The sequence below is a fragment of the Notechis scutatus genome, chromosome 4, assembly GCF_049901735.1.
Source record: "Notechis scutatus isolate UNSWTSFEM ecotype Mainland chromosome 4, rNotScu1.2, whole genome shotgun sequence".
In the NCBI taxonomy this organism is placed as follows: domain Eukaryota; kingdom Metazoa; phylum Chordata; class Lepidosauria; order Squamata; family Elapidae; genus Notechis; species Notechis scutatus.
Genome location: NC_142012.1, coordinates 24274291 through 24299522, shown reverse-complemented (window position 1 = coordinate 24299522; position 25232 = coordinate 24274291). Strand labels below are relative to the sequence as shown.

The 25232-nt window shown below is 33.7% G+C and overlaps 1 protein-coding gene across 1 annotated transcript in view; it reads left to right on the top strand.

Annotated features, from left to right (window-relative positions):
• The window catches only part of COL25A1 (collagen type XXV alpha 1 chain), a 121279-nt gene extending 99957 nt beyond the window's left edge, over positions 1-21322 (top strand). The window contains exons 27-32 of the mRNA XM_087962949.1: positions 1552-1587; positions 2624-2677; positions 3652-3705; positions 14227-14313; positions 18811-18849; positions 19191-21322. Of these exons, the coding sequence (XP_087819075.1) occupies positions 1552-1587; positions 2624-2677; positions 3652-3705; positions 14227-14313; positions 18811-18849; positions 19191-19193 (273 nt within the window). The 3' untranslated portion in view covers positions 19194-21322. The remainder of the gene's footprint in view (positions 1-1551; positions 1588-2623; positions 2678-3651; positions 3706-14226; positions 14314-18810; positions 18850-19190) is intronic.
• Positions 21323-25232: the final 3910 nt, after the last annotated feature.

The following is a 25232-nucleotide window of genomic DNA, read 5'->3' as shown; positions in this document are numbered from 1 at the left end:
TAAAATACTTCCATTTCAGTGCAGATTACAAGCTTTTCATTCTACTTTCAACCCAAAACTCTGGTTTACTCAATAGCAAATATAAAGCCATCTCATGCTGAACTGGTGTCTTTTTGTTAATCAAGTCTAATCTTGTATCACCCCATAGTATATGGATTTGTTGCTTTTTCATTGTTATTTGTCAGTTGGCAACATTAATTAAAAATGTGACTTTCTACCATTAATCATGCCATTATTTAAATGTTGTGTGATGTTTTGTTTAAATATTAACCATTGTCCACACAAGGATTGTCCATATGCTAACTGTAGGTTTTTGTTTAAGCAGAGTGACTGTAATTATAGTTATTTTATGAGACAATTATGGTTAGTATCCTAATTAACAAGTTTATGTAACAAAGTTATTTTTCATTTGCTTGTAGAAGTATACATTTTTGGGAATTGTTTTCCTTTGTATAGTACTAATTTATTTGTAGTCAGTGAAATTCAATAAAATCCCTATTTTGCTTTCTGGAAGTGTTAAGATTTTCTGAAGACAAACAAAATAAGTCATATCAGTGCAGAGTTCACTTCCTGAAATGAAAAACATAGAAAAGTAAAATAACTGAGAAAATCTATTCAAAAGGGGCATTGATCCAAAGTCAAGCCCTTTAAATCCATTGTAGAAATTCAGCAAGAGTTTAACTCTCTTCTGATAAAATTAATGGAAATATAATACACAACTTTGCTTGATCAAAGTGTGAAAATTCTCAAGGGCTCCCATATACATAAAGTCCTCCAAATAAAGCTATCTGACATCTTTAATTCACTTTGGTATGTGTGTGACAGCACTGCATTGATCTTGTTCATATAATATCCACAGGGATCATATAACTCTCAGCAATACCAAAGTGAGGGTTGCAAATTTGACAGATATTTCAGACATGATGGTTAAACTTATTGAAATAATTGGTAAAATAGCTCTAATTTTAATATTCTTCCTATACTAATCATGACCACAAGTCATCGTTATGACAAAGCACTAAAATAGTTTACCTAGGAGATTTTTACAGATTGTCATTCAGTAAAAAAACAAATATTTTAAAATATTTTATGGTTTTAAATCTGTTATTGTGAGATCATATATTTAATTTTTGATGCACTGCTGCTTTCTTAGGGTTTTGGTTCTGGTTATGAAAATATACTTATATCTTTGTTTTGCTTGAGTATCTTTTACTAACTTTTAAATAATGATGTGTTTATTAAAGATCAACAAATGCTATAGCAAGTGAACTTTGTAGCACTAATGCATCTAAGGACTAATTCTGATCTCATTAAGCAATTCCACCAGGTAATAAGATTACCGTTATATAGCCTCTAGTAAAATCATAAACTTGTTGTGTTGTTTATATATTTATAACTTATCTAATACAGTAGTGTGGTACTTATTCCTGTTACACTTTGTAATCTGTGTATAAAAAAAGAAATTGTACTTGTTTTTCATCATAGTTACTAATCTAATGTTCTTGTCATTCGTGTTATCCCTGTCATCCGTGCTTCCGCTTAACTATACAGGGAGCCTCTGGCTTAGATGGAAAGCCAGGAGCCCGGGTGAGTCCTTCCTGTTCCTATGTCCTTCTGCACTCCCAAATTGTTTCCCAGTGGACACATCAGCTGATTTACCATGTAGTACTGCCTGCTTTTGTTGCAATAGAACTGACTGGGTTATTTATATATTGATATTTAGCGGGAAGTTCTTGATAATGATAGGCTAGCAACCTTGGTAGTGATTACTTAGCAATATTATATCCTAATTTTTTTCCCAGAGGGAAATGTTGGATACAACTAAAATTATAACCTTATATATATCAGATTATAGATTGATAGCCCATATGCTCATGTCCATAACAAATGACATGATATAATATCAAGCTACAATAAAATTGTAGAAGTCAAAATTTAAAGAAGTCCACCTTTCTATTTGTTCACTGATGTTAATCCAGCCACTCTAGCTTGGTTTAAATAAAGACAAAACCCATGTTGGAAAATTGTTATTTGTTTTGGTGTTTGATATGGCTCCCCCACCATTAGTTGGTATTCTCCCTAGAGTTTTGGTGGGGGGGGGGAGAAACCTCTAAAATTCAAAATGCCCAGGATAAACACCTTATTTATAAATAACAGCTCTACTGTTCTTTAAAACAAATTACTCAGTTTTCCAAGAGAATGATAGAACAATTTAGTGGACCATATAAAATGTCCTTTTTCAGTGTGTCACCTGTCGCAACTATCTTTGTGAGTCTTTTTGTGAATTTAGGGATTTTTTCGTGTTATCTCCCTTTGTTTAACCTTTTAACTCTTCCTAGAAAAAGATCCCTCTACATTTTCAATCTTACATACTATAAATCTGAACAAGCAAGTAAACATTCAAGAGATAGAAAGAAGCACCACAGAGCTTTAAGGAATACAAGTGGGATTTCTGAGTCTGCAAAAGGAATCAAGAGATTTGGAATCTCAACAGCTAAACCATCGTTCTAATCCATGTTCTCAATTGTTGACATCAAGCTTGATTCTATATAGATTTATTTAATATAAAGCTTAATTTAGGTATTCCCAACCTTTTTCAGATCATGTTTTATTACTCTTCTAGGGTATTGATGGTCCCGCTGGTCCTCATGGCCCTGCAGGTCCAAAGGGAGACAGAGTGAGTCCATGTCTGAGATGTGCAAATATACCTTAATAATAGTGTATATTTTTGTGTTCTGTTCAAATAACTTATTGAAATACTTGGTGGTTGCATTCACACCAAATGCCTAATCTAATTACTGAATTTTCCCATACTTTAGGGTTACACAATACTTCGAGCAATAACCCAGCTAAAAGCACTGGGTTTTCACAACATAAGAAGACATACAAAGATGATTATCATGGTGATGATAATGGTTACAAAATCTACATTCTAACTAATATTATAATTCTTACACAAATGCAAAAGCACCAGACTGTCTTTAAATATGTTAATAGGAAGCTGTTTTATTTACTGCACAATTCAAGGCTACAGTTTTTTGTTTTTGTTTTGTTTTGTTTCAACAGAGAAAATTTTATTGTCGTTTTGGTGCTAAGAGCTCCCTCATCAGAAAGAGTAGGATGCTAATAAAACATTATGAATAATATAAATACTTGAGGTTTTTATTATATCCATACAAAAGACAGCTTTGCCTTAGAGATAAATAAGAGGAAGTGAGCATAGACCTATCATCTCTCCACTTGAATTACCTAAGGCTTCTTTTTACCAGCAATGTTATTAAAAAATTACAGCCACAATAATAAGAAACTAATACAAACTAACTAGAAAAAAGAAAAATAGGTGAAGAGAAGAAAAATAGATATAGAACTGAAATCAAAAATAAGAATATTGTAAAGAAAAAAGAAAACAAATATATAGATAAATGATTTCCCTTCATCACAAGTATAAATAATTTTAATAACTTATCATGTTCTCTTAAAATACAACAAACAATTTCTTCTTCCAAAGGAATCCTTAAATGTCTTGTTGAGCTGCCAAAGGCTTCTGAACACAAACATGGAGATTTTGTGAAGGATAGAAATAAGTGAAACATATTGCATAATAAAATCTCTTTACTATATATGAGCAACATTGATATTATTATATTTTAGGGTGAAAAAGGAGTTGCAGGAGATCCTGGGCCCAGAGGACCATATGGTTTGCCTGTAAGTTATATGGTTTTTCAGAAGTGCAATATTTGTAAAACCCTTCATTAAATCTTGGTACATTTAATAACTTTTCATCATAAAGAAATGCAATTAGTTTAAATAGCAAGTCATGGCTCATGAGACTATCTGCTTATTTCAGGTTTAGACAGATTCATCTTTTCAGCGCACTTTGTAAAAATAATAAAGTAGGTTTGAAATGAACAAAATAAGAAAAAACAATATTGAATATCAACTCTTTTGTATTGCTCCTGCCATTTGTATAATTTTGTGAAGGTATCCTTAGGCGTCAAATTATAATGGTATGAATTTGTGCCAATAAAATATTAGATTATTTTTTTAAAACCTCACACATCTTTCCAGAGGAAAGAGCAATCAGGTCTTAATTATGCAAACCATTTTATGCTGTTCTGTTTTAATTTGCATTTTAAGCAAATTTGATAAGAGTTAGTTTCGTTGTTTTTTTAAATGTTACACAATTACATTATTGTCTTGTTTCATTAAATGTCTCAGGCAAAGTATCTTTGCTCATGAAAGATTGATATAAGTAACTACCTTGAATATTGCAATATACTGGAAGCAATTATTAAACTTTGCTAGCATGCAGGTATTTATAATGTGCAGATATTAAATTTTGTTTGATGTATATTTTATAAGAAATATATTTATATGTAGACATATATAAAATGAGGAGACATCTCCATATCAGTATAATTTTAGAATAAATATTTTGAAATAGAAATATTTTTCTATAGGTTGAATACTAAAGAATCATATATTTATATGTATAACTGGAATTTGATGTTGTTTATTTTTGTGGGAAGTTTTAAAGATTGAAATATACTTAATTCTTCTTTGTGTCATGCACGATATCATTTATTCAAACTGCAAATGAAACTATTTGTGTATAAACACACATGAAAGGGAGAGAAAAACAGCAGGCAAACCACACAAAGAGTATCTAAGCCAAGAATCATGCAATTTTTAGATGTAAAAACTATGGGTTTAGATTTTTTTTAATAAATGTATTTAGCACATTATTTTAAAAAATATATCTGTTTAGACAGTAGTAAATTAGAATAATTTACTATTCTTACCCATTCCTCCATCAAATGTATCTATCTATCTATCTATCTATCTATCTATCTATCTATCTATCTATCTCCCTCCCTATCTCCCTATCTACCTATCACATTTTTGAACCACCTATCTCCCTTAGATAAATAGCATTATTTAATATCAGAAAATGTATTGCAAATAAAAGAGCGTGAAAGAAGTTCATATCCATTGACAGTGTCTGTCAGATAAGTGCTGTGTTTATTCAAAAAGAATAAACCCCAAACATGGTAGTACTGGCTTCTGTATCAGTTACTGAGAATCACTGTGCGTTACAGAGGAATTTACTAAGCTGCAGAATGGCCGTAGTGCCTTGGTAAAGCATGCAGCCAATTGAGGCAAAACAGCTTGTCTGAAAACCTGAGGAACTGCTGCCAAGCATTTTAGCCATTTAGATTAAGATTAAGTCTGCTGGCAGTGCTCTGGAAACATCTGTCTCAGATTTCAAACCACACTTCATTGCAATGACAATGGAAACCCTTGTTCTTTTGCCAGCTTGCTTTGTGACTTCATAGTAATTTTTTCAGCAATTCAGGTGACTATTTCAGTAGAAATGTTTCAGTAAAAATATTTATTGAAAATAGTCATGAAAGATAATTCCCAACTTTTGAGCATTCTCTTATCTCTCCATGTGTCTTATAGATAAATATTTATTCTTACTAACTATTGTTTAATTCAGGGTAGTCGGAAAATGTCCACCCTAACAGATCCTACGACTGTATAAAAGTGATCATATTCATAATCAGCTCCCTCAGTTCATATTCTCCAAAAAAAACTAGATAGATATTGCAGGAAGTGTTCTGCGTTAGTCTCTAGTGACAAAAAAAATCAGAATCAGGTAGCACCCTTTCTGATTAATAAATATTATTAAGAGGCATAAGCTTTTTTGAGCCTCGATTTGCATTCTTTTAGATGCTTCTGAGCTTTCTTCTAGTGATTGTATTGCTACTAAAATGACTTGACCAATATTAGACATGTTCAGAGGTTTCCCTCTTTGTATGTGGTGTGATTGTTAGCAGATGCCCTTCAATTCTAAAGAGTTCCAGTATCCCAAGGATCAATAAGACAGAATATACTCAAATGACATTTTGCCTTATCCAAACCCATACTTGCAGAGTAACCTGAGTAGGAGTTCTAATGTAATAATCAACATACATATATGGCATTCCCTGACATTTAAATTGCTTGATATTAATTATCATTGAACATGTTCAGTGCCATGGATTTCTACTCTCTTCCTTTTCTGTGCTCTATCAGAACTTGGAATAAGAAGAATTTATTTTCATGTTTTGCTTCACATGTTGTCTAAAATAACAAATAATTAACTCTGGTTTGCTGAAATATATCATAATTCACTATTTCATACTATTTTGCTTCAACAAAAGCATAATTAACAATAATAACCCTAAGTGATACCTAAATATTTCCTCATGTTTAAAAGAGTACTCAGTATAAAAGGGATAAATGCACCATATGTGATCGTTCTTCATTCAGAGAGCTTCTTCTTAAGTCAGTTTTGGATTCAAAATTGTATTTTGTACACAGCACATATCTGAATAATCCAGGCAAATATTTAACCCCACTCTCAAGTTTTATAAGAGCCTGAAAGCTTAACAAAACTATTATGGTTATTTAATAGGGCAAAGATGGTGAACCTGGCCTTGATGTAAGTAATAATTGATCACCTATTTGTCTGTGTGGTAGGTAAACATTTGTTTCTAATAAATAGTCGCATGCTTACAGCATGTTGAAGATTATCCCATTTCCTATGCATGACAATCATGCAGAGATTATACTCAACATTGTACTGTTGTTTGTCTTAAAATAATACTAGAGAAAAAAATAATAATACTGCCATAAATAGTACCCCTAATGGTTTTGCAGCAATTGATGCTAACTAGAGCACGGATAAATGACCACGGAATGACAAATGTTCATTCAATTCTGTATTGTTATAAGCATATTACTAAGTGCATCAAACCTTACAAATGCAGTCAGTTAGTGCTTGGAAATGCAGCCACATCAAAACATCACTATAAGGCAACTCCTATTTACAGCAACAGCTCTTCCAAGATTTGGGGTGTTTTAATCATCTTATCATAAACCACACATTTTTTTTTAAAAAAAAGCCTGCCACTGCATTCTAAAACAGTGAAAACCTCAAGGGAAGTTGTTCCCACAAGGATCTAGTGTTTCTAGATTGCTACAGCATCTTTGATTGCACATGCTGACTGCAATTGAGTTATATCTTATCAGAATTAAATTAGAAGCTGCAGTTAGATGTTCCAGTTTGTGCAAATTCTTTGGAACGGAAAGAAGTTAATTAGAATGCTGCTGCCCATTTGTTCAGTGCCACTAAACCTCTATGAAGCATTTGTCCTTGAACATTGCCAGCACTAATTTGCATGTAGGAAAACGAGGGTAATTTTCTATCAATTCTTTTTTAGTTTCAAACTACGCGATGCAGTGTTCTTGGGAGTGGGGCTGCCGGGGTGCATCTCATATAGTTCTACAGTAAATAAATAAATAAACCCACATATCAATATACAGAAGCCAATAGATATATTTTTGTTCGTTTTTTATAGGGATTCCCTGGTCCACGTGGAGAAAAGGGTGATGTAGGAGAAAAGGGAGAAAAGGTGACCTCAATGCTATTCAACTGTTGTTTGATTACTTAGCTTAGTCAGTTGCTCTCTCTTACAATTTGTCCCGTTAAGCTGGACTTTCTGCCTTCTGTGTGCCAAAAGGCCTATCACTGCTCTACTAGACAAAGTCATTTGTCAGAACGTGAAACCAAGCTTCCATCCAGATCCCCCCAAAATCAGCATATTCCATAATCAGGGAAAGGTTTTCTCCCTCCAAGACTCCTTGCAGTCTGTGTTTGTTTATACTGTAGTTACTGACAAGAGACATTGGAGGAGCAATAGGACAGGAGACTCTGGGCCAGAGTGACAGCTTTTGTAAATCAATATACTGGTAGGGCTACAGACTTCAAATAAATGTGCGCTGTATTTATACTTCTTAAGCACCTGGTTTTATTGCTGAGAGGATGAAAACTAAGCTAGGAGCACTTTGGACTAATTCCGAGGAAGTTAATTGCATCAGATTCCTACTGCAAGTGATAGCTAAACAGTTAATTAAAGCACTTAGTCCTATTGAGACAGCTTCAATGTGCTTGTCATTGGATTGCCCTCACGTACAATCATTGAATTTCTGCTAGAATATGCAGTGTGGGAGCTCTGGAATACATGCACATATCCAGCCCATGCATGGACCTCTCTCTCCAGTTCTTTATTTTCACTGTGCGCTAATATGTACCCCAAACAGTTATACATGTAGATAGTTAGTTCAATGAGTGGTATTTAAGACATCCCAGCAGATTACCAATTGATTCTCCTTAGGTTTTTGTGAAAATTCAAATGGCTTTTGATTCTGAAATAGCAAAAACAAAATATTACAGGAATTCACATCAAACTGCCCAAAGCAAAAGTCAAAATTGCATGTAGGTTGTATCAGATTGCTAATAAGCAAAGAAAGAAGCTTGCAGTAGTACTTATTTCTCACATTATAAAGATGAAAAAAAGTATTGATTATTGCAGGATATTGCACTATAGTCTATGCCCTTGAAGTGGCAGCTTCCCCTAGTTCCAATTCTGATGACTATGCATTAGGCATGATTTTTTTACTGGAGAAAGCCTATATCCAGCAGAATGGAAATCCATGTTCATACAGCCTACATGTATTCAGTGTTATCTTGAGCCTTTGTTCCTTGACTCATCCATTCACAATGCCTAGCCATAGAAGATGAAGAAGTCATACAACTTTAGATGCGATATAAGCAGCATAACTGTTTCTTTTCAGTTGTGTAATTCATAAAAGAGTTGAAAGATAAACAAGTCATTTTGTAGGATAAACAATATTGTAATATTTCATTGGGGTTGGCCAGAAAATAAAAACCTAAATTGGGAAATCTGCTTTGAAATAGCCTGATGAGCTTCGTACCAAGACTTTGTTTAGGCTTATTCCCTTCTTTAGTTCATTTTCCAAACTTTTCATGTTTACCCTGTTGAGTATGTTGGGAAAATCAATTCCCTGGAACAATTTCTAATAGAATGAAATATAAAAGGGCTGCAGCACCACCTTCTGCAACCATGAAGTATAGCACAGGGAGCAACAATCAAACTGTATGTCTGAGTGGAAAACTAAACTAGCCACCTTCAGCACTAATCTTTGTCACTTTCTAGAAACTGTATTTGGTCCAACCTGTTCAATCTTTTTTAAATTGTGCTTGCCAAATTGATAAAACAGTAGTGCTTCCAAAGTGTAGCATTTTAAAAAGTGTACAGCAGGGACATTCAGGGAGGGAGGGAGAAAAATATAAGTGCAGTAAATTTTAATAATAGTGGTCACTTCCATTTTCCCCACGAGCTATTTTGTTAGTTTCTTCCAATTTATTTTGCTATACAAATGTATGCTTCCATGAGAGATCATAAACATAATTGCAGACCCTATAACTCTATCAAACATACTAGATTTAGAGCTGGGTTGAAGTGAATGAAAAAAGATGCTTCTTATAATTCACACTTTACTTGTAATGTGTCACAGATTAGACCAGTGCTTTTCAAACTTTTTCCTTCATTACCCTGTTGGAAATTAAAACCTACCCCTCTCCTAGAAGAATCAAATATCCTAGGAAATATTAAAAAGGCAGAATATTTCCTCTAAAAAGAGTAGAAACTCAGAAGCAGAAACTCACCAAAGAGACAGAAACTCAGCCCCACAATGGACCATTACTCTGGCCTGGGCCAGCCTATTTTACATAACAAAGATCTACTCCAGGTAGAGCTATAATAGGAATTGCCTAAAGCCCTTTCATTACATCATCATCCAGCAAGGCTCAACCAAACCTGGGACTCAGAACAGCCTACAGATTTGCCCCTGCATGGCCCCATGGGAGTCTGACAACCAGTCAGAATACAAGCTCAAATTCAAATCCCAACAGAGGGTATAAAACCCAGGCATTTTCAGCATCTCAGCCCTTCCTTTTTTCTTCACCCAAGGCATGTGATCCTGTCCACCATTAAACCATCTTTCCAAGCAGTCACCATGTTTCCACTGTCTTTCTTCCTCACTTGGAACTGAACCCAGAAGGATAATTCTTCCAACAATCAAAAACCGCTTATCAAAAAGTCTGTGCTTATCTGAAAGTCCTTATTTAAATGTTCCTGTCGTGATTGGGTAATGGGTTCATCATCCATTACCCAAGGGGAAAAAAACACTTTTATCCAACTTGGGGTAAATTATCCAGGTTTGGAAAGCACTAGATTAGAGACTAAACCCCAGATTGTTGTGTGCCTCTTACCTGTGTGGTTAATTTTTGATTCAGTGTATTGTGCAAATATTAAGGTAATTTAGACAGCCAGAATTTTAACTTAAATGTCAGTAAGTATATTATGTGATCATAACCTCAGAGTCACTTGGTTCAAAGATAATTGGAAGATCTTTGAAATCAGCTTGAGAAAAATAAGATGCAGCCCATAGAATAACAGAATATTGCTTTGAAGGCTAAACTATATGCTTACATGTTTAAAGAATAGCTGTTTAAAGAAGAACTGTTAGAGTTTAGAGAACTAGATTATCGATCCTGAAAGAATAATATTGCATCATAGTATACAATATCATTGCCTGATGTTTGCTTTTCCCAGTCATCATTTATTTGCTGGCTGAGCTAATTGTAAAAGAAGGCTGGACTGGCTCAGTCAGGTCAAAATTTGTCTTATGGAGTTAATTGTGCCAAAATGAATGCAAAATGAAATTGCTTTTGAAACTAAATAATTAGCCCTAGATATTCTAGATCAGGGGCTCCCAAACTTGGCCAGCTGGCTGCAGAATTCTGGGAGTTGAAGTCCACCAGTCTTAAAGTGGCCAAGTTTGGAGACCTCTGTTCTAGATGCAAATAGGGAATTAAATATTTAAACTAAATTTTGACCTTAAAATTTTTCAATAGTATACTTAAAATTTTTCAGAAATTTTAGTATACTATTTAAAACTCATAAACATTAGGTTTAATTCTAAATCTTGTATCAATAAAAATGTTCCACATAATTATTTCCTGTCAAATTTGAAAAGCATGGGAAACCATATTTTTGCATAAGCAATATTAAAAGGCCCAATTTAATGGATGGAAACTGAACAAGGAGAGATTTAACTTGGAAATAAGGACTTTTTGACAGTGAGAACAACTTTCCTCTCAGAAGTTGTGGGAGCATCATCACTTAAGACTTTCAAGAAGAGATTGGACTGCCATTTGTCAGAAATGGTGTAGGGTCTCCTGCTTGGGCGGAGTGTTGGACTAGATGACCTACAAGGTCCCTTCCAACTCTGATTATCTGTTATAAATTTATTTTTCATTTATTGTCCTCTCAAATTATTCTAATCCATTTTGGTTGGCTCTTCTGGTTCATGGTTTGGTCAGAATCTACAGTCACGATTTGTTTATTTTCCTTTTTTGAAAACTCCTTTTGTTTCTATGTACTGTAACATCTTTATTCACTCATGCTCAAAGTGGCATACAAAGCACTTTTTCGTCTGATTTTTCCCTAGGCTCAGAGTTAGCCCTGTTTGTAACTCATATTTGGAGAAATGATTTTTTAATGTAGAACTTAAATTATCAATATTAAAGATAAAGTCTGCCAGGTTGATCTAACCTAAATGGAAATGCAGTGTTTCATAGTTAATTTCTTTGACTCATAGTTTCTAAGTTATACCTGCAATTGTTCAGTTACTGCTAAGAACTCCCCTCACCATTTTAACGGTCGTCATATTTTGGCCTACTATTGAAACTGATGAATAAGTATTAGTCGTAGGGTATAATACAGTATATCTCTCCATGAAACTGTGTTTGACACTCATTAGATGTTTTGTCTTATGCCATAGTACATTGTGCATTTTGTGCAATTTCACTTTTTAAATATATGTTAGCAAAATAATTGGATATGTTAATTTAAAGTGAGGTTCTAATTTTGGAGGGGGGATTCACTGAGTGATCTTCAGAATGCATTGCTTTAGGCACTGAAGTGTTAAATATTACATCATTACAAAGCAATTATTCTAAATATTTATTTTCTGCTGTAAATGGATGCATATTTTTGATTTGAAAATGAGTGACTGTCTATTCCTTATACACCATCCTAATCTTCTCTGCCTTTCCAGAGATGCATTTCTCCCTTCTCCTCTTACCTTGTTTCCTTAAAATTCATCAGGTCTTTTTTACCCTTTTCCTTGCAAATTAAATCCTTCCCTCAGCTTAGACCTTGACAATCATTCCTTAGTTCTATTAACTGTCTTTCTGTTGTATCTCCATTACACTAATATTCTTCATTTGTGTGTGTCTGTGTGTTTAATTAGAGTCACTTTTGGTTTTGTTAAGGACTGTGAGCGTGGAACTCATTTACCATTGTAACTGATCAGGTGTGAAAACAATTCTACATTAGTTCTCAGAAGTGTCCTCCAATGCCTTCTGATCAAGTCATTCTTCTCAGGAAACTGTTCTTGTCTCCAAGTGTTGCATTTGTGTAGTGAAATCTGTTTACAGATATCTCTTGAGTTAACTCTCAAACTAAATATTGCATATTTTCTTTGAAAGAATGCCTATTTTCAGACAAAAAAAATTTCTAATTTAGGAACATGAATATTTTAATCCAGGAAGGATGCCAATAAATGTACATTATAATATTGAGCTCTAATGTGGAAATGCATCAGAATACTAGATTGAGACACATGGGACTTCAGAATCCTTTTGCAGGTTTGGACAAAGAATTGAACTTTATCACTTAATTTTCTTGATTGGCTGTTCCAATCTAATGCCTTTCAGTTGTGTTAAACAGGACATTATCTTCTGTTATGATTCTATTAGAGCAGGGGTGTGAAACTTGCAGCCCACAGGGCGGATAAGTCACGCACTGGTCATGCCTACGTCCAGTTTAGCAATGGGGGAAAAAGTCATGACGCATCACGTGATGACACTGTGACGATGTGAGTTTGACACCCCTGTATTAGGGGAAAGCTGATCCCTAACACAGGCCCTTTACCTGAATATTTTAAAAAGGAATTATCCTAACATGTTTGGTTGCAATCTTAATACAATTCCTAAAGAAAAATCAAGTGGTACATCTTGCAACAAACTGAATACATTAAAATTAAGTTCAACTTTTTTTCTTATTATGAACCCAACCCTGAGATTCTAGCATTGCATCCAGTTCAGAACATTGAGATGTAACATTTTTGCCACATTATTTATTGGGCCATCTGTCTTCTGAGAAAGAAACCTCCTCACCAGATTGGAAAAAGCTGATCTAGCTCTAAAAGTAATGCCTTCTGTGTATATTGAGATTATTCTAAATGGGATTGTTCCCATGTGGACAGATGTAGTGTTTCTTTTTTTATATAATAAAGTTTTTTATTTTATTTTTATATTATAAGCCATAAAAATCTCAGTTTCAATTGAACAGTATGTTGCCTGGGTACATGTTATTTTAGAAAATAATGATCAAAATATTTACAGTAATGGCCATTACAATTATATTAATTCTAAAATAATGATTATTTATCCATTTTAACAAATTTCTCTTATAACATTAGTTCTTTTCTTACATTTTCATGTTTTCAACTTCTGATTCTGTTAGTCAACCATTTATAAAACAGGTCCCATGTCAAAAAATATTCAGTTTCCTCCTTTTCCTTACTTGTCAATGTCAATCTATCCATCTCTGCACATTCTAATATTTGACAGATGTAGAATTTCTATAAGTATCAGCAGTTTGATATATGCAAATATTTTTTTCTTTCCATTGGAAAAAGAGGAAGTCCTTGTAGACAGGGCTTTACAATTTAATGTCAGTGATATTGTCATATCTAAAAAGGCAAGTGCATATATTATTATATTGTGCATATAATAAGCAGAATGTTCTTCCCCATAAAATGTAAATCTGTCTGAGGAAAACAGTGATCTTCTTGCAAAAAAATCAAGCCCAGGAAAGCAAACCCAACACAACTGTTAGGAAACGTATCACAAACCCTTGTTTTTTTAAAGACTGGCAAGTTTTTGATGACCTGTTAGGATGAAAAAATTCAATCTAATTCACAATTCCAAGTCCTGCTTTAGGATTCAAAGTGCCCATCGTTATTGCATTAACGCAGAAGAGCAAAACCCAAACTGATGCAGTTAATGCTTCTGATCATCATATAACTTATTTTTCTACCTAATGCATCCTGCAAAATAGAACACAGTGGTAAGTGTCATTTCAGCCCTTCATTGGCTAACAAACAAAAACTTTTAAAACAGATCTTTTTGATTCCCTGAAAAAGAATAAAACATGTGTTTTATCCAAACCATTGTGTCCACAGGGGGAAAAGGGAAAGAAAGGCAAAAAGGGGCCTAAAGGGGAGAAAGGAGAACAGGGTGCCCCTGGATTAGATGCACCTTGTCCATTGGTATGTCTCACTCATCTCTTGGAAATGTCTCCTCTTACAGTAGATAATATAGCAAGATGTCACACTGCAGAGAGGAGCAAGCTACAGTTTGAGCAAAGTTGTTATTCATGTAAAGACTTCATGCACTTTAAACACAATCATGATCTGGCCTATTTCCAAGGAAAATATCATCTGAAATTTTTCAAATTGTAATGAATGGAAGAGTCTTCCATAATTCGTGGCACAGTGGCTCATACACAACTTCATGTTTGCCATATAGATCACGTGTTCAGCTACAAATCTTAGAAGGGAAACATCCACATTCTTCTGTGGTCCTCTTCTGGTCAGCTTGCTCCTCTTTTTTCTATTTGCTTGTTCCAGCAAAGTTGATGTAAAAGACATTTCTTAGTAACGTTGCAAGTTAATCTTTACAAACAGGGATTCCGTGGAATTAAGGGGGAAAAAGGGGAGCCAGGCCAACCTGGTCTGGATGGGCTGGATGCCCCTTGCCAATTGGTACAGTATTGCTCTTTCCTTCCAACCCTGCATGTGATTCCTATATTTCTAATCAGCTGTTTCCAATGTAAAGTTCACAGTAACCAGACTTTACATTATATGTGCCCATACATGCATGTGCATGATCAAAGTAGCCTGCCTTGGTGATGATAACAATATCCAGAGACCACTCCACCTCTCAACATCAGCAGTATAATACTGGCAAGTCATATTTACATTGCACAGTGGTTCTGAAGTTATTTTACTCCAACATCTGCAGTGAAATGCAATTTTCTATTTAAGATTGTTGTCTTTCTTCCCATCCTTCCCATCACCAATAAAACATGTTCTGCCATACTTAATATTAATGAAACTGCCCTCTTTGCTGATACAAAATAGATCCACAATACCCCATGATTGAACTACCGATATCATATGTCACATTAATACTTGCCCCGCCCATAAGTATGAATTTCATCTGACCTCACTCATAAGTGGGTTTTATGATTTTGAATCATAACTATATTTGCATGTTCTTTATGTTTTTTTTTAAAAAAATGGCACTGGAGTAATGAAATATATGCTTCCAATAGAAGAGAACTTCCTCAAGGTTAAACTGTGGAATCCTTTATGCTCCCTGAATTTAGTTGTTTGCTTGCAGATATTTCATTATCCAACTAGGTAAACATCACCATGCTAGCGAATGTGGGGTTTGTTCTCAACTCCCACCAACAGTGACAAGATAAGCTATTATATATAAATAGGGGAGGAAACCATACACTTACTAGCACTGATTGTGTAATGAAATGTCTGCAAACAAACAACCAAGCTCAGGAACCACCAAGGATTCCAAAGTATATGTGCCTAAGAAAAGAAGAGAAATAATCATTCAAAGCACATACGTGTATAACCAGTGATACTTTTCTGGGCATGGTTTCACTGCGAATACATGTGTCTCAAAGTAATCTCTCTTACATGTCTATTCCTGTTAATGTTTTGCAAGGTGGGCATGAACAGCCAACCTAGGCAAGGAGTTCTTAATGTCCATACTAATCCTTTGACAACCTCTGGGCTTCCTGTTCCTGATACTCTATTTATTTGCTTTGACTACTATTGACTACTACTCATTAAGCAAATGAGGAAATTGAGAACTTGATGTTTGCTTTTGGGCAAATGCACAGAGTGAGTGAACAAGTGGAAGGTATGATCTGGAGTTAGCATTATCTCCATGCTTGACCTTCTGCTTATCTAATAGATAGATGACAGGGAGGCAGACCCACGGTGTGCTTAAGAATCAATGCAAACAGTTCCAAAGAGTGCAGAATTTACCTACAATAATGGAGTGGAATGATATAAATGCATTACAGTAGGCAGGGGAGACACCAACTGAGATTGGTAGTTACATGTTTCTATGTTTCTACCCTCAGTTTATTAACCCAAGATTGTTAAGATTAGATAATAAATATTCTTCCATGGAATCATATAGTTATGTAAGTTATATTGACAGGGAAATGTTCTTGAATAGATTTACCTATCTGCTATTCCCATCATCACGCCTACTACAGATTGCAATGTTATGTTATGTTCACTTCAAAATAAGCTTTATAAATCCTTCATAAGGAATTAATGGCCTGCAGCCCAAAGCACTTATTGTCTGTTTCTTAAATGTTTCCAGCATAACAGTCTTTCCTTTGGATCTTAATTTCCCACAATACATACAGCAGTTCCCTACTCTCTGTTAGCATGAATTCAAGCACCTACCTATACTAAAATTCTACTTGTTGACCCCTTTCCAATCCCTTGTACCAATCTGGCAAACATTTCAATATTATGAGAATATGTTTTTTTTAAATCATCATTATCTACACATTTCTAGAAAATGCCAAAAACATTTTAAAGGGTAGATATATTTGATCTGCATGTTTTGATACTGTGTGTAGTTTAAGCACGATTCTCTAAAAATGAATGGAAAAGTTTAGTGGATTTTTAAAAGCATATCTGTAATCTAAATTGTCAGGAAAGTCTTTAAGTATAAAGTCCATGTTTTATTTTGTTTCTCATTGTTTAACAATAACCTATTGTTATATATTTTATTGCAAATAAATAAAGCCTTCATAATTCTTTAAAGTATATTTGACAGTACAGTATTGGTTCTGTCTGGAAATCAGTGAAAACTATCTTCTAATCTAAGGCACCTGTTAGCAACTTTTTGCTTAGCTATTTTTGATATTTATTCCAGGATTTTTTTCCCTCTTATACTCAGTCATGTCCAATTTTTGCAGATTGCCTGGGTAAGTCCCTGCAGGATTCTTGCAAAAGTTTTTCAGAAGTGGTTTACCATTGCCTCCTTCTTAGGGCTAAGAGAAAGTAACTAGTCTAAGGTCATACAGTCGACTTTGTGCCTAAGGCAGCGCGAGCACTTACGCTCTTCTAGCTTCTCACCTGATGCCATAACCACTACACCAAACTGTCTCTCTTTATTCAAATTATCAAATTATAAACTGAGGATGGGAAATTTATCCTAACATTCAAATAAATATTTTACTAGATATTGCAAATATGTTTCATTTTCTTATAACTTTCAAGCCAATACTGTTAACATAAAGCCTTTCCATATAGTCAAGTAGCGATTTTATGTACTTATAATCCCACAACTTTCTCAATGGGAAATAGATAATTATCAGAATCCAGAATCAGAATTTAATAGTACCTGATAACATACTACAGTATCTTATAATTGGAATAACATTTGATCTGTTATCCTTCGGAACAAAGATATGCCATTATTTGCAATATTGCCCAAATACACTATGTTGACTCAACCTGATATAACTGGTATGAAGTTAATAGGAGTGAAATCTCTCTATTTAAAATCAGAATACAGTGAAGACAATAAACTAAACTCAACTTATTTGAACAAAATTCCTGATTTTAGTCAAAGATAGACACCATAGATCGGGGTGGGATTCAAATTTTTTAACAACTGGTTCTGTGGGCATGGCTTAGTTGGTGGGCGTACTTTGGTAGTCATATGACTGGGTGGATGTGGCTTGGTGGTCATGTTATTGGCTGGGCATGGCCAACTCAATATCATCGAGGCACGCATCTCCTCGCCTAGCCTCTCATGACTGTGGGGATGCTGCAACAGTCATAAGTGTGAAAAATGGTCATGTCACTTTTTTCAGTGCCATTGTAACTTTGAATGGTCACTCCATACAAGCAAAGTACCAGCAAAGGAGGGGGGAAAAAACTCCAAAGAAGTTTCTGAGACGGGAAGTCTAGTCCTGCCAAGAATGTAATAAGGGTTAACGGAGAAGCAGTTTCTGTAAGCAACACCAGAATGTTTCCTTCCTGTCTTCCTTACAGGATTGGGCTATTCATTTCTTCTGACAACCGGTTCTCCAAACTGCTTAGAATGTTAACAACCGGTTCTAGCGAATAGGTGCGAACTGATAGAATCCCACCCCTGCCATAGATTTAACCGATAGCAACTGAAGCAGACTTTGTAGAATACAAAGAGAATAGTTAGAATAGTTTCTCAAGTAGGAAAGTAATTCCAGTGCATTCCAGACAGAAACGATGCTTGCTTATGGAAGGTTGTTTTGGTTATTTTATTTTTCCAAGTCTATCTAATTTTCTTGAGAAGGACTAACTAATCCTGCTCAAAACTAAAATATTTATAACATGCTTGGGATTTTAACTATCATTCATTATCACTATTATATATAGATCAAAGCCATAAATATGTTTGCATGGAATAAGACATTTGTTAATGTATGTTGTTCCTCTGAATTGACTTCGACTATTTGTACAGTCGTATGGTTGCAGTTAACTGTTTTTCTGCAAGCATGGGGAACATGATTCTATACATAATAATTTCAAGAATTGCCATGTACTACATCTGTTATATTGTTTGAATTTTGCTCATTTTCCTAAGTACAATTGAGGCATGAACTGATGAAAGTATGGGTGCCGTGTATTTTCAAACTTAACAATATACTTTGATTTTCCTTATTCAAACAGGGGCCAGATGGGTTACCAATGCCTGGTTGCTGGCAAAAGGTGGGAATCACTCAAATACTCTTAAGCTTACAATTTTAATTTCTCAATATAACATACCATCAAGCATCAATAAACAAAATAATATCGGTCAACCCAAGGAAAGAATATAAACAAATCAAGAAAAAAGCTTTGCCTTTACTAACCTGTTTTCGATACTGTAGCAGGAAGAAAAGGGAGGAAATTCCCTCCTTTAACTCCTATAGGCTGAGAGTTCTTTACTCTGTGGGAAGAACTCCACTTATATAACTCTTTATCCAGCTTAGTATTATTTATACAGTTGAAACATATCTTTGAACAATACTACTAATATTGCTAATATGTTTTTCTTTGTTTCTTTGCAGTGATGAATCTAACTTTGAAAGCATGAAGTTGTGTATATAATACATCACCCCCAGTATTTATAATTGAAAATGGAAGCATTGGTTTTACAAGTTTGAAATATGTTTACATAGCACTGCTTCTATTTGTTTGTAGTAGTCATGTGTATATATGGCTGCAATCTGGCAAATATAAACTGTGCAATAAATGTACAGAATCCAAATATTCTGTCTACAGAGCTAATTCCAATAGAGTGATCATTCATAGACATTTGAATTGTTTCTGTAGTTTTCCTTTTTTACATTTTGGGATTTTTTTTAACTTTTATTTTTTGGTTGGATTCTTGTTTTATCTGGCTTGGTGACAAGTATTGAGAAGAAGTACCATGAACTAGGTTACATTAATTTGCGTGGCCACAAATGAACTTGATAATAGATTGCCATTGGAATATAATGATTCTGTTGCCATGTTCATCCTCATAAACTCTATCACTGCTCCATTTCCCAAACTTGCTTGAGCAAAAGCATGATTTGTGTGCTAAAACAGCTTGTTGTGCTTCAATGGTTGCTTGCTGTCATATGCGATAATGGCTGCTTGCTGCCAATTTCACTTGACACATTGAATTGTTCTTTCTGTCATCTCAAGGGAGTCACACCATGGCTTATTGCAAAAAAATGATACGAGGAGATTAAGACAAAGCTCTTGAATTTGGAGGGAACTTCGGTTCCTTCTGACGGTGGATGGCCTTCAGTCTTCTGGGTTACGAAACCATCTTTGTGAAAAAGAAGGATGATACCTGTTCATCAGCCTCTGTTTGCTTGCATTGCTCACAGTCAAGAAGCATGGATTTCAACACATGTTGGATAGTTTTACCAAGAATGAAAGAAGATGAAGATCATGCTTTATGAGTAAGATGATTGAGTTGCAGAGCCATCAAATGGATCATTCAATGATAGGTCAACTGGTGGACAATGTAATCTTCAAAGACTGCTACAATATGTGTTTCACATGTTGTATTTTCAAGGTGATCTAGAGGAAGTGCTTTGACAAAAGTCACCATAAAATGCCTTCCTCTCAAATAATGAAATGCGGTTAACTTTTCATGGTTTACCATTTGGATTTTAGAAATTCCTGCGCCAATGGCATATGCGTGTATGGGCTTGGAGAATATATTTAATTATAATTGATCAATGGTTAAAGCAAATAGCCTCCTTTACTTTCATGCTTATAGACATTCAAGTTTTGAAGAACATATTTGTGTTTAATTTTTTTCAACATTGGTTTTTTTAGGCATACATAAGGACTTCTCCAAAAGTAAAGGTTTTTTTAACTTGTTTACCTATTCGGTTTTTTTTTTAATTTTCTACATCATTGTTGGGATTCCAGGACCCAAATAATATGGAATTGGTAGGAGCTACAGTATAAGCTACTTTGTGTCTCAAATATATTGCTATTTTCATCTTATTATTTTTTTAAAAAATATTTCATGCCTCTGTTTTGAACCCTTCGATTTAATATGTTTATATTTATGCTTATATTCTAATGTGTGCTTGCAGGCATTCTAAGAAGCTAATTAATGTTGCTAATTATTTTGCTGGGGGAGGGGAAAATACTGTTATTGTTCATATGGTCATTACATTTGATGAATATTCTGTAACTTTTTAAAGGTTTGACCAAATAAGAAATTCCATACACTTTCAAAATAGTCAGTGGAATATTTTAAAATTGGATTAACAAATAAACATCCATTGTTGAAAAATTACATTTTTATCAGCTTGTAAATGGAATTATGTTTATCACCGTACCAAATATTAGATAAATCTCAGTACTATTTTAGACCCTTAGTATATCCCTTACTTCCTTTTTTAATTTAATTTTTTATTTACAGACCATTTGTGCACTGCCCAGAATCCACTGGAGATGGGTGGCCAATAAATTTAAATATTAATTAATAAAGCTATATATAGAGAGTTGATTTTTGCTTTTTGGAAACTAAGGATCTTTTTCAAAATATTGAAGCTTTCATGTTAATATTTTAGCAAGTTTTTCAGTGTTTCAGTGATAACCTCTCAGCAGCAGAGGAAAAAAGATTTAATGGGCAGGAAATTCAGAGAAATGAATGCCTGCTTTTAATAAATATTTTCTTGTAGTTTTATTATATTTTTATCAAAATTTGTCCTGTCTGCATGGAAAAGTAGAATTAAAATGTTTGAAATGCAAAAATAGGAAAAAATAGTCTGTGTATGCATGTATAATTGTGTACGCACACATAAATACATGTACTTCAGTATATAAACATATATTTTTTCCATGTAATGCAGATATTTGTAAAATAGAAATCCTTTTTTCTTTTTGCATAGAATATTCCTTCCTCAAAGTTTTCCCCAAATCTACTCTGAAGAGTTTTCCAATTATACAGGAAAAAAATTCTGTCTGTGAAGCTAGTGGTAGTGAGAGAAACTATTCTCTCCATTTTTTCTGGTTGATGGATAATGTTGAATTCCATCCATAGGCTTCCTGTATATTAATCTTTGTCAGGCATGTAAAATCAGGAGCATACATGAAGTTCCAATTAAACTGATTTATTACTACTCATTCCTATTGCATAGGAATCTCTCAACTAACGGTTAGCATTATTTTGTCATTGAGTCAACTGAATTCAAGAGGGATTTGGACTTAGTCTGTTTGTTGATACATAGAAACTATAAGCTGATTCCTCTTTTGACTCTGCCACTCCTTTTTCTATCTTTTATGCATTTCTCTGTAATGCACACTCTTTATTACTCTATCTTCCCAAACCCTAGTCATTTAATTTTAGATCTGATCAGATATTATTCATATATAAGCATAATGGCCAAACCCTGGGCTGTACATTCTCAACAGATTCTTTAGGACGGTCATTACAGTCTGAATGGCCCCAGTAAAAATAAACTTATATGTTCAGATGTGCCATTTACAAAGTATTTTTTAAGTTCTTTTTCCTCCACTGCATAGGAGTTTACAAATAAAATACCTGGGGCTATGCATGTTCCTTATATTCTCATTAAACCTCACATTTCTTTTTATGTTTGTAAAGCTAGTAATATTAGCTCTATGGATAAGATGAGGAAGCACAATAGTTGGGCTGCATGGAAATATGAAACATGTGGATTTACCCTATGGCTGGTAAACATACTAATCAAAAATAGAAAATGGTTGTGGAGACCCCTTCACAGATCAACCCTGGTTTGTTCATTACTTTATTTTTCAATTGATGTTTAAATGAGTTAATGATAGGATATTTTAGAGTTACACTTGTAAATGCTTATCAGTCTGTGCAGATTGATGGAAAAGAATTTAATCTGTGCAGAAATTAACAATATATTAATTGAGAATACGAGCATGTAGCCATAAATTAACAGAAGAAGCATTTTTTCTTATGACAGCTGTGATTTTCCAGCAATAGCAATCATTGGAAATGTTTGCTGATTTTTTTAAACACTTGCTGTTTCAGACTGTTCATTGATTAATTCTTATTTATATTGTTAAAATCAGTTCCATTATATTGATATTATTGTGATAAATCAACATGATAATCTGGCTAGTTAGATTTTGAAGATAAGTAAAAGGAGATAACACAGTGCCTGTTAAAAACAAAAATGTGCTTAGTCTGGCTATGTAGTTGTTTTCTGAAGACTTGTAGTGCCTTTATATTGATATTTAAGAATTAGCTTGGTGCTAAAATGTTTCTATTCTTCCTGCAAAGCTCCTCCATATTAGTCATTTACGCTAATATACTACAGTTTAAATTGCATTTTGCTTTTGCTTTTAAACTTGCATATTTTTATCTTACAATGATATGGATTTTTGGTTGCCTATTTTTGTTTTTATATCCCAACTGGAAACTATATATAGTTCCCATTTCTAACTTTCGTAATTATCTTTGGAAGTTTTTCCTCCCAGCAACATTTATTGTGTACTGTTTTTCATAGGTTCAAAGAAATAACGTATTTCTTGAAATCCCTTAAGGTGTTTCATTTTCAAGTCCACAAAGCGAAGTATTATGTGTAGAAGACATAATAGTAAGGATAAAGTGTCAACCATAGTTCATAATCTCCAAAGCTAAATATTTCCTTTCCTGATTTTATCCTCATTGCTAATTTAGAAAAAAACAGACTAATATATTGCTCTCCACTATATAAATAAAAAGCATATCAATATCAATCAATATTAATTTGATCAAGTATACCAAAATCTTGGTATTTTTATCAAGTAACTTGTTCAATGTATGCAGTTAAATAGGACAATAAGAAGAGAACTATATGTAATGTAGTGGAGTTGCAGAGATAATCTCTTGTGATGAACTTGGCCTATGTTCTGAAGTGATAGTATGTACTCTATTCTTTACTATTTATAAGCTATTTAAAAGAGAAGCACTGAACAAGGTAACTATTCCTGTTTACCTTTACATGTGTCATTAAAAACTTGAATGTCCTCCCCGTATTAAGTAGAGTGATAAAAATCAGTATTAAATAGAGTGATAAAAATCTGTTTGAATGCTTTACTTTTGCGAAATAAAAAGTGCCAAAATATTAAGACACTTTAAGAAATAGGTCAGAGACAATCTGGGAATCAAATTGGACATCTCTGATGGCCAGTTGGAATGCCTGGATTGGAAGCCTTGTTTTTATAGGGTATTGTTAGCCATAAGAATATGTTATTCAATTTGTTTGTATAACAGAACTGTTTTGTATCATAATTTTAAATGGAAATGGAATAACGGGCATCTTTGGATATATAAGGTTAAGGTTATACATTTTTTTGCAAGCCTCCTAATTATCATTACTGTTTTATTATGTGATTTTACTTGTACATCTGTATCTTTTATCTATTAATGATTTACAATTTTCATACTATTAGCTATACTGTACTTTAGAAAAAATATATTATGAGAAGTTAGCAAGCTCTTTATTCTGGAATTTCAGCTATTAATATTGCTATTAAGTGCTGAAGGTTTTTTTTTTCTTATCCTTTTTTCCCCCTATATGGTAAGAGTCATATAGCAAAAACCCACCAAAACCTTTTGGATCATGGTGGTTTAAACAACAACAACTAATAAATAAATGATTCATCCATATTGATTTGAATGGTAAAGTACTAATTAAATTTGAAATGGTTTTTTAAGCCTGTCCAAAGGCTGGCTAGATATAGAGAAATGTTTTCTCAATACAGCTGTCCTAACATAAGACAAAGTTTTCAAAACAATTAAACAATGGACAGGGCAGAAATTTTTTTTTAAAAAAAAATCACTATTGAAAGGCATCTTTCTTTTTCTTTATAGAACAGGGGCCTTATTCAGTCTTACTATACATGTTTAAATGAAAATTCAGCAGTTTCCAAGGTTGTATTTGGTACTGGTGATATTTTAAAAACATTTCATTTGGGGCTGAATGTATGTTTTTTTTTTAGATATTATTAACATTGTCCGAGCTTGTCCTGGGCCACTATCTTGAACAAGTGAAATGGAACAAGTGAGAATCTTCTCTAATGTTTCATACATATCAATGGATTGGGCTTGTTCATTGTGGATACTATGCCATTGTACATGTTGGGAAACTAATAATTTACAACCTATTTTTAAAGGTGTATGTATCTGGTTTGGGGTTGGGTTGTTTTTGTTTATTGTCTACTTGTTTTGGAAAATATTGTATTTTATTTGCTTTTTTACTTTTTTATAATGTATCTGTATGTGCAGCTATTTCCATATTTCATAATGATATCTGTTAAAAGCAGAAATCTGCCATTTGGGAAAAATTATCCCTGCTTGGAAGAAATCATTAATACTATAATAATAAGTGATTTTCATATCACATTCTAGGTATAATATCATGGTTAAAACAATATGTTTGTGCAAATAGTTGCAAGATTTAAACCACCATTTTTATTTGATATTAATTTATGTATTGTTGTAGCCTCTGATTAAGAATTAAAGCAAGACTGAGCTTTATCAAATAGGATGAATCATTTTCTTTAAAAAAAAACTTTTAAGGTTTTTCTTATGGATATTTTTCTTATAAATGTTTTAA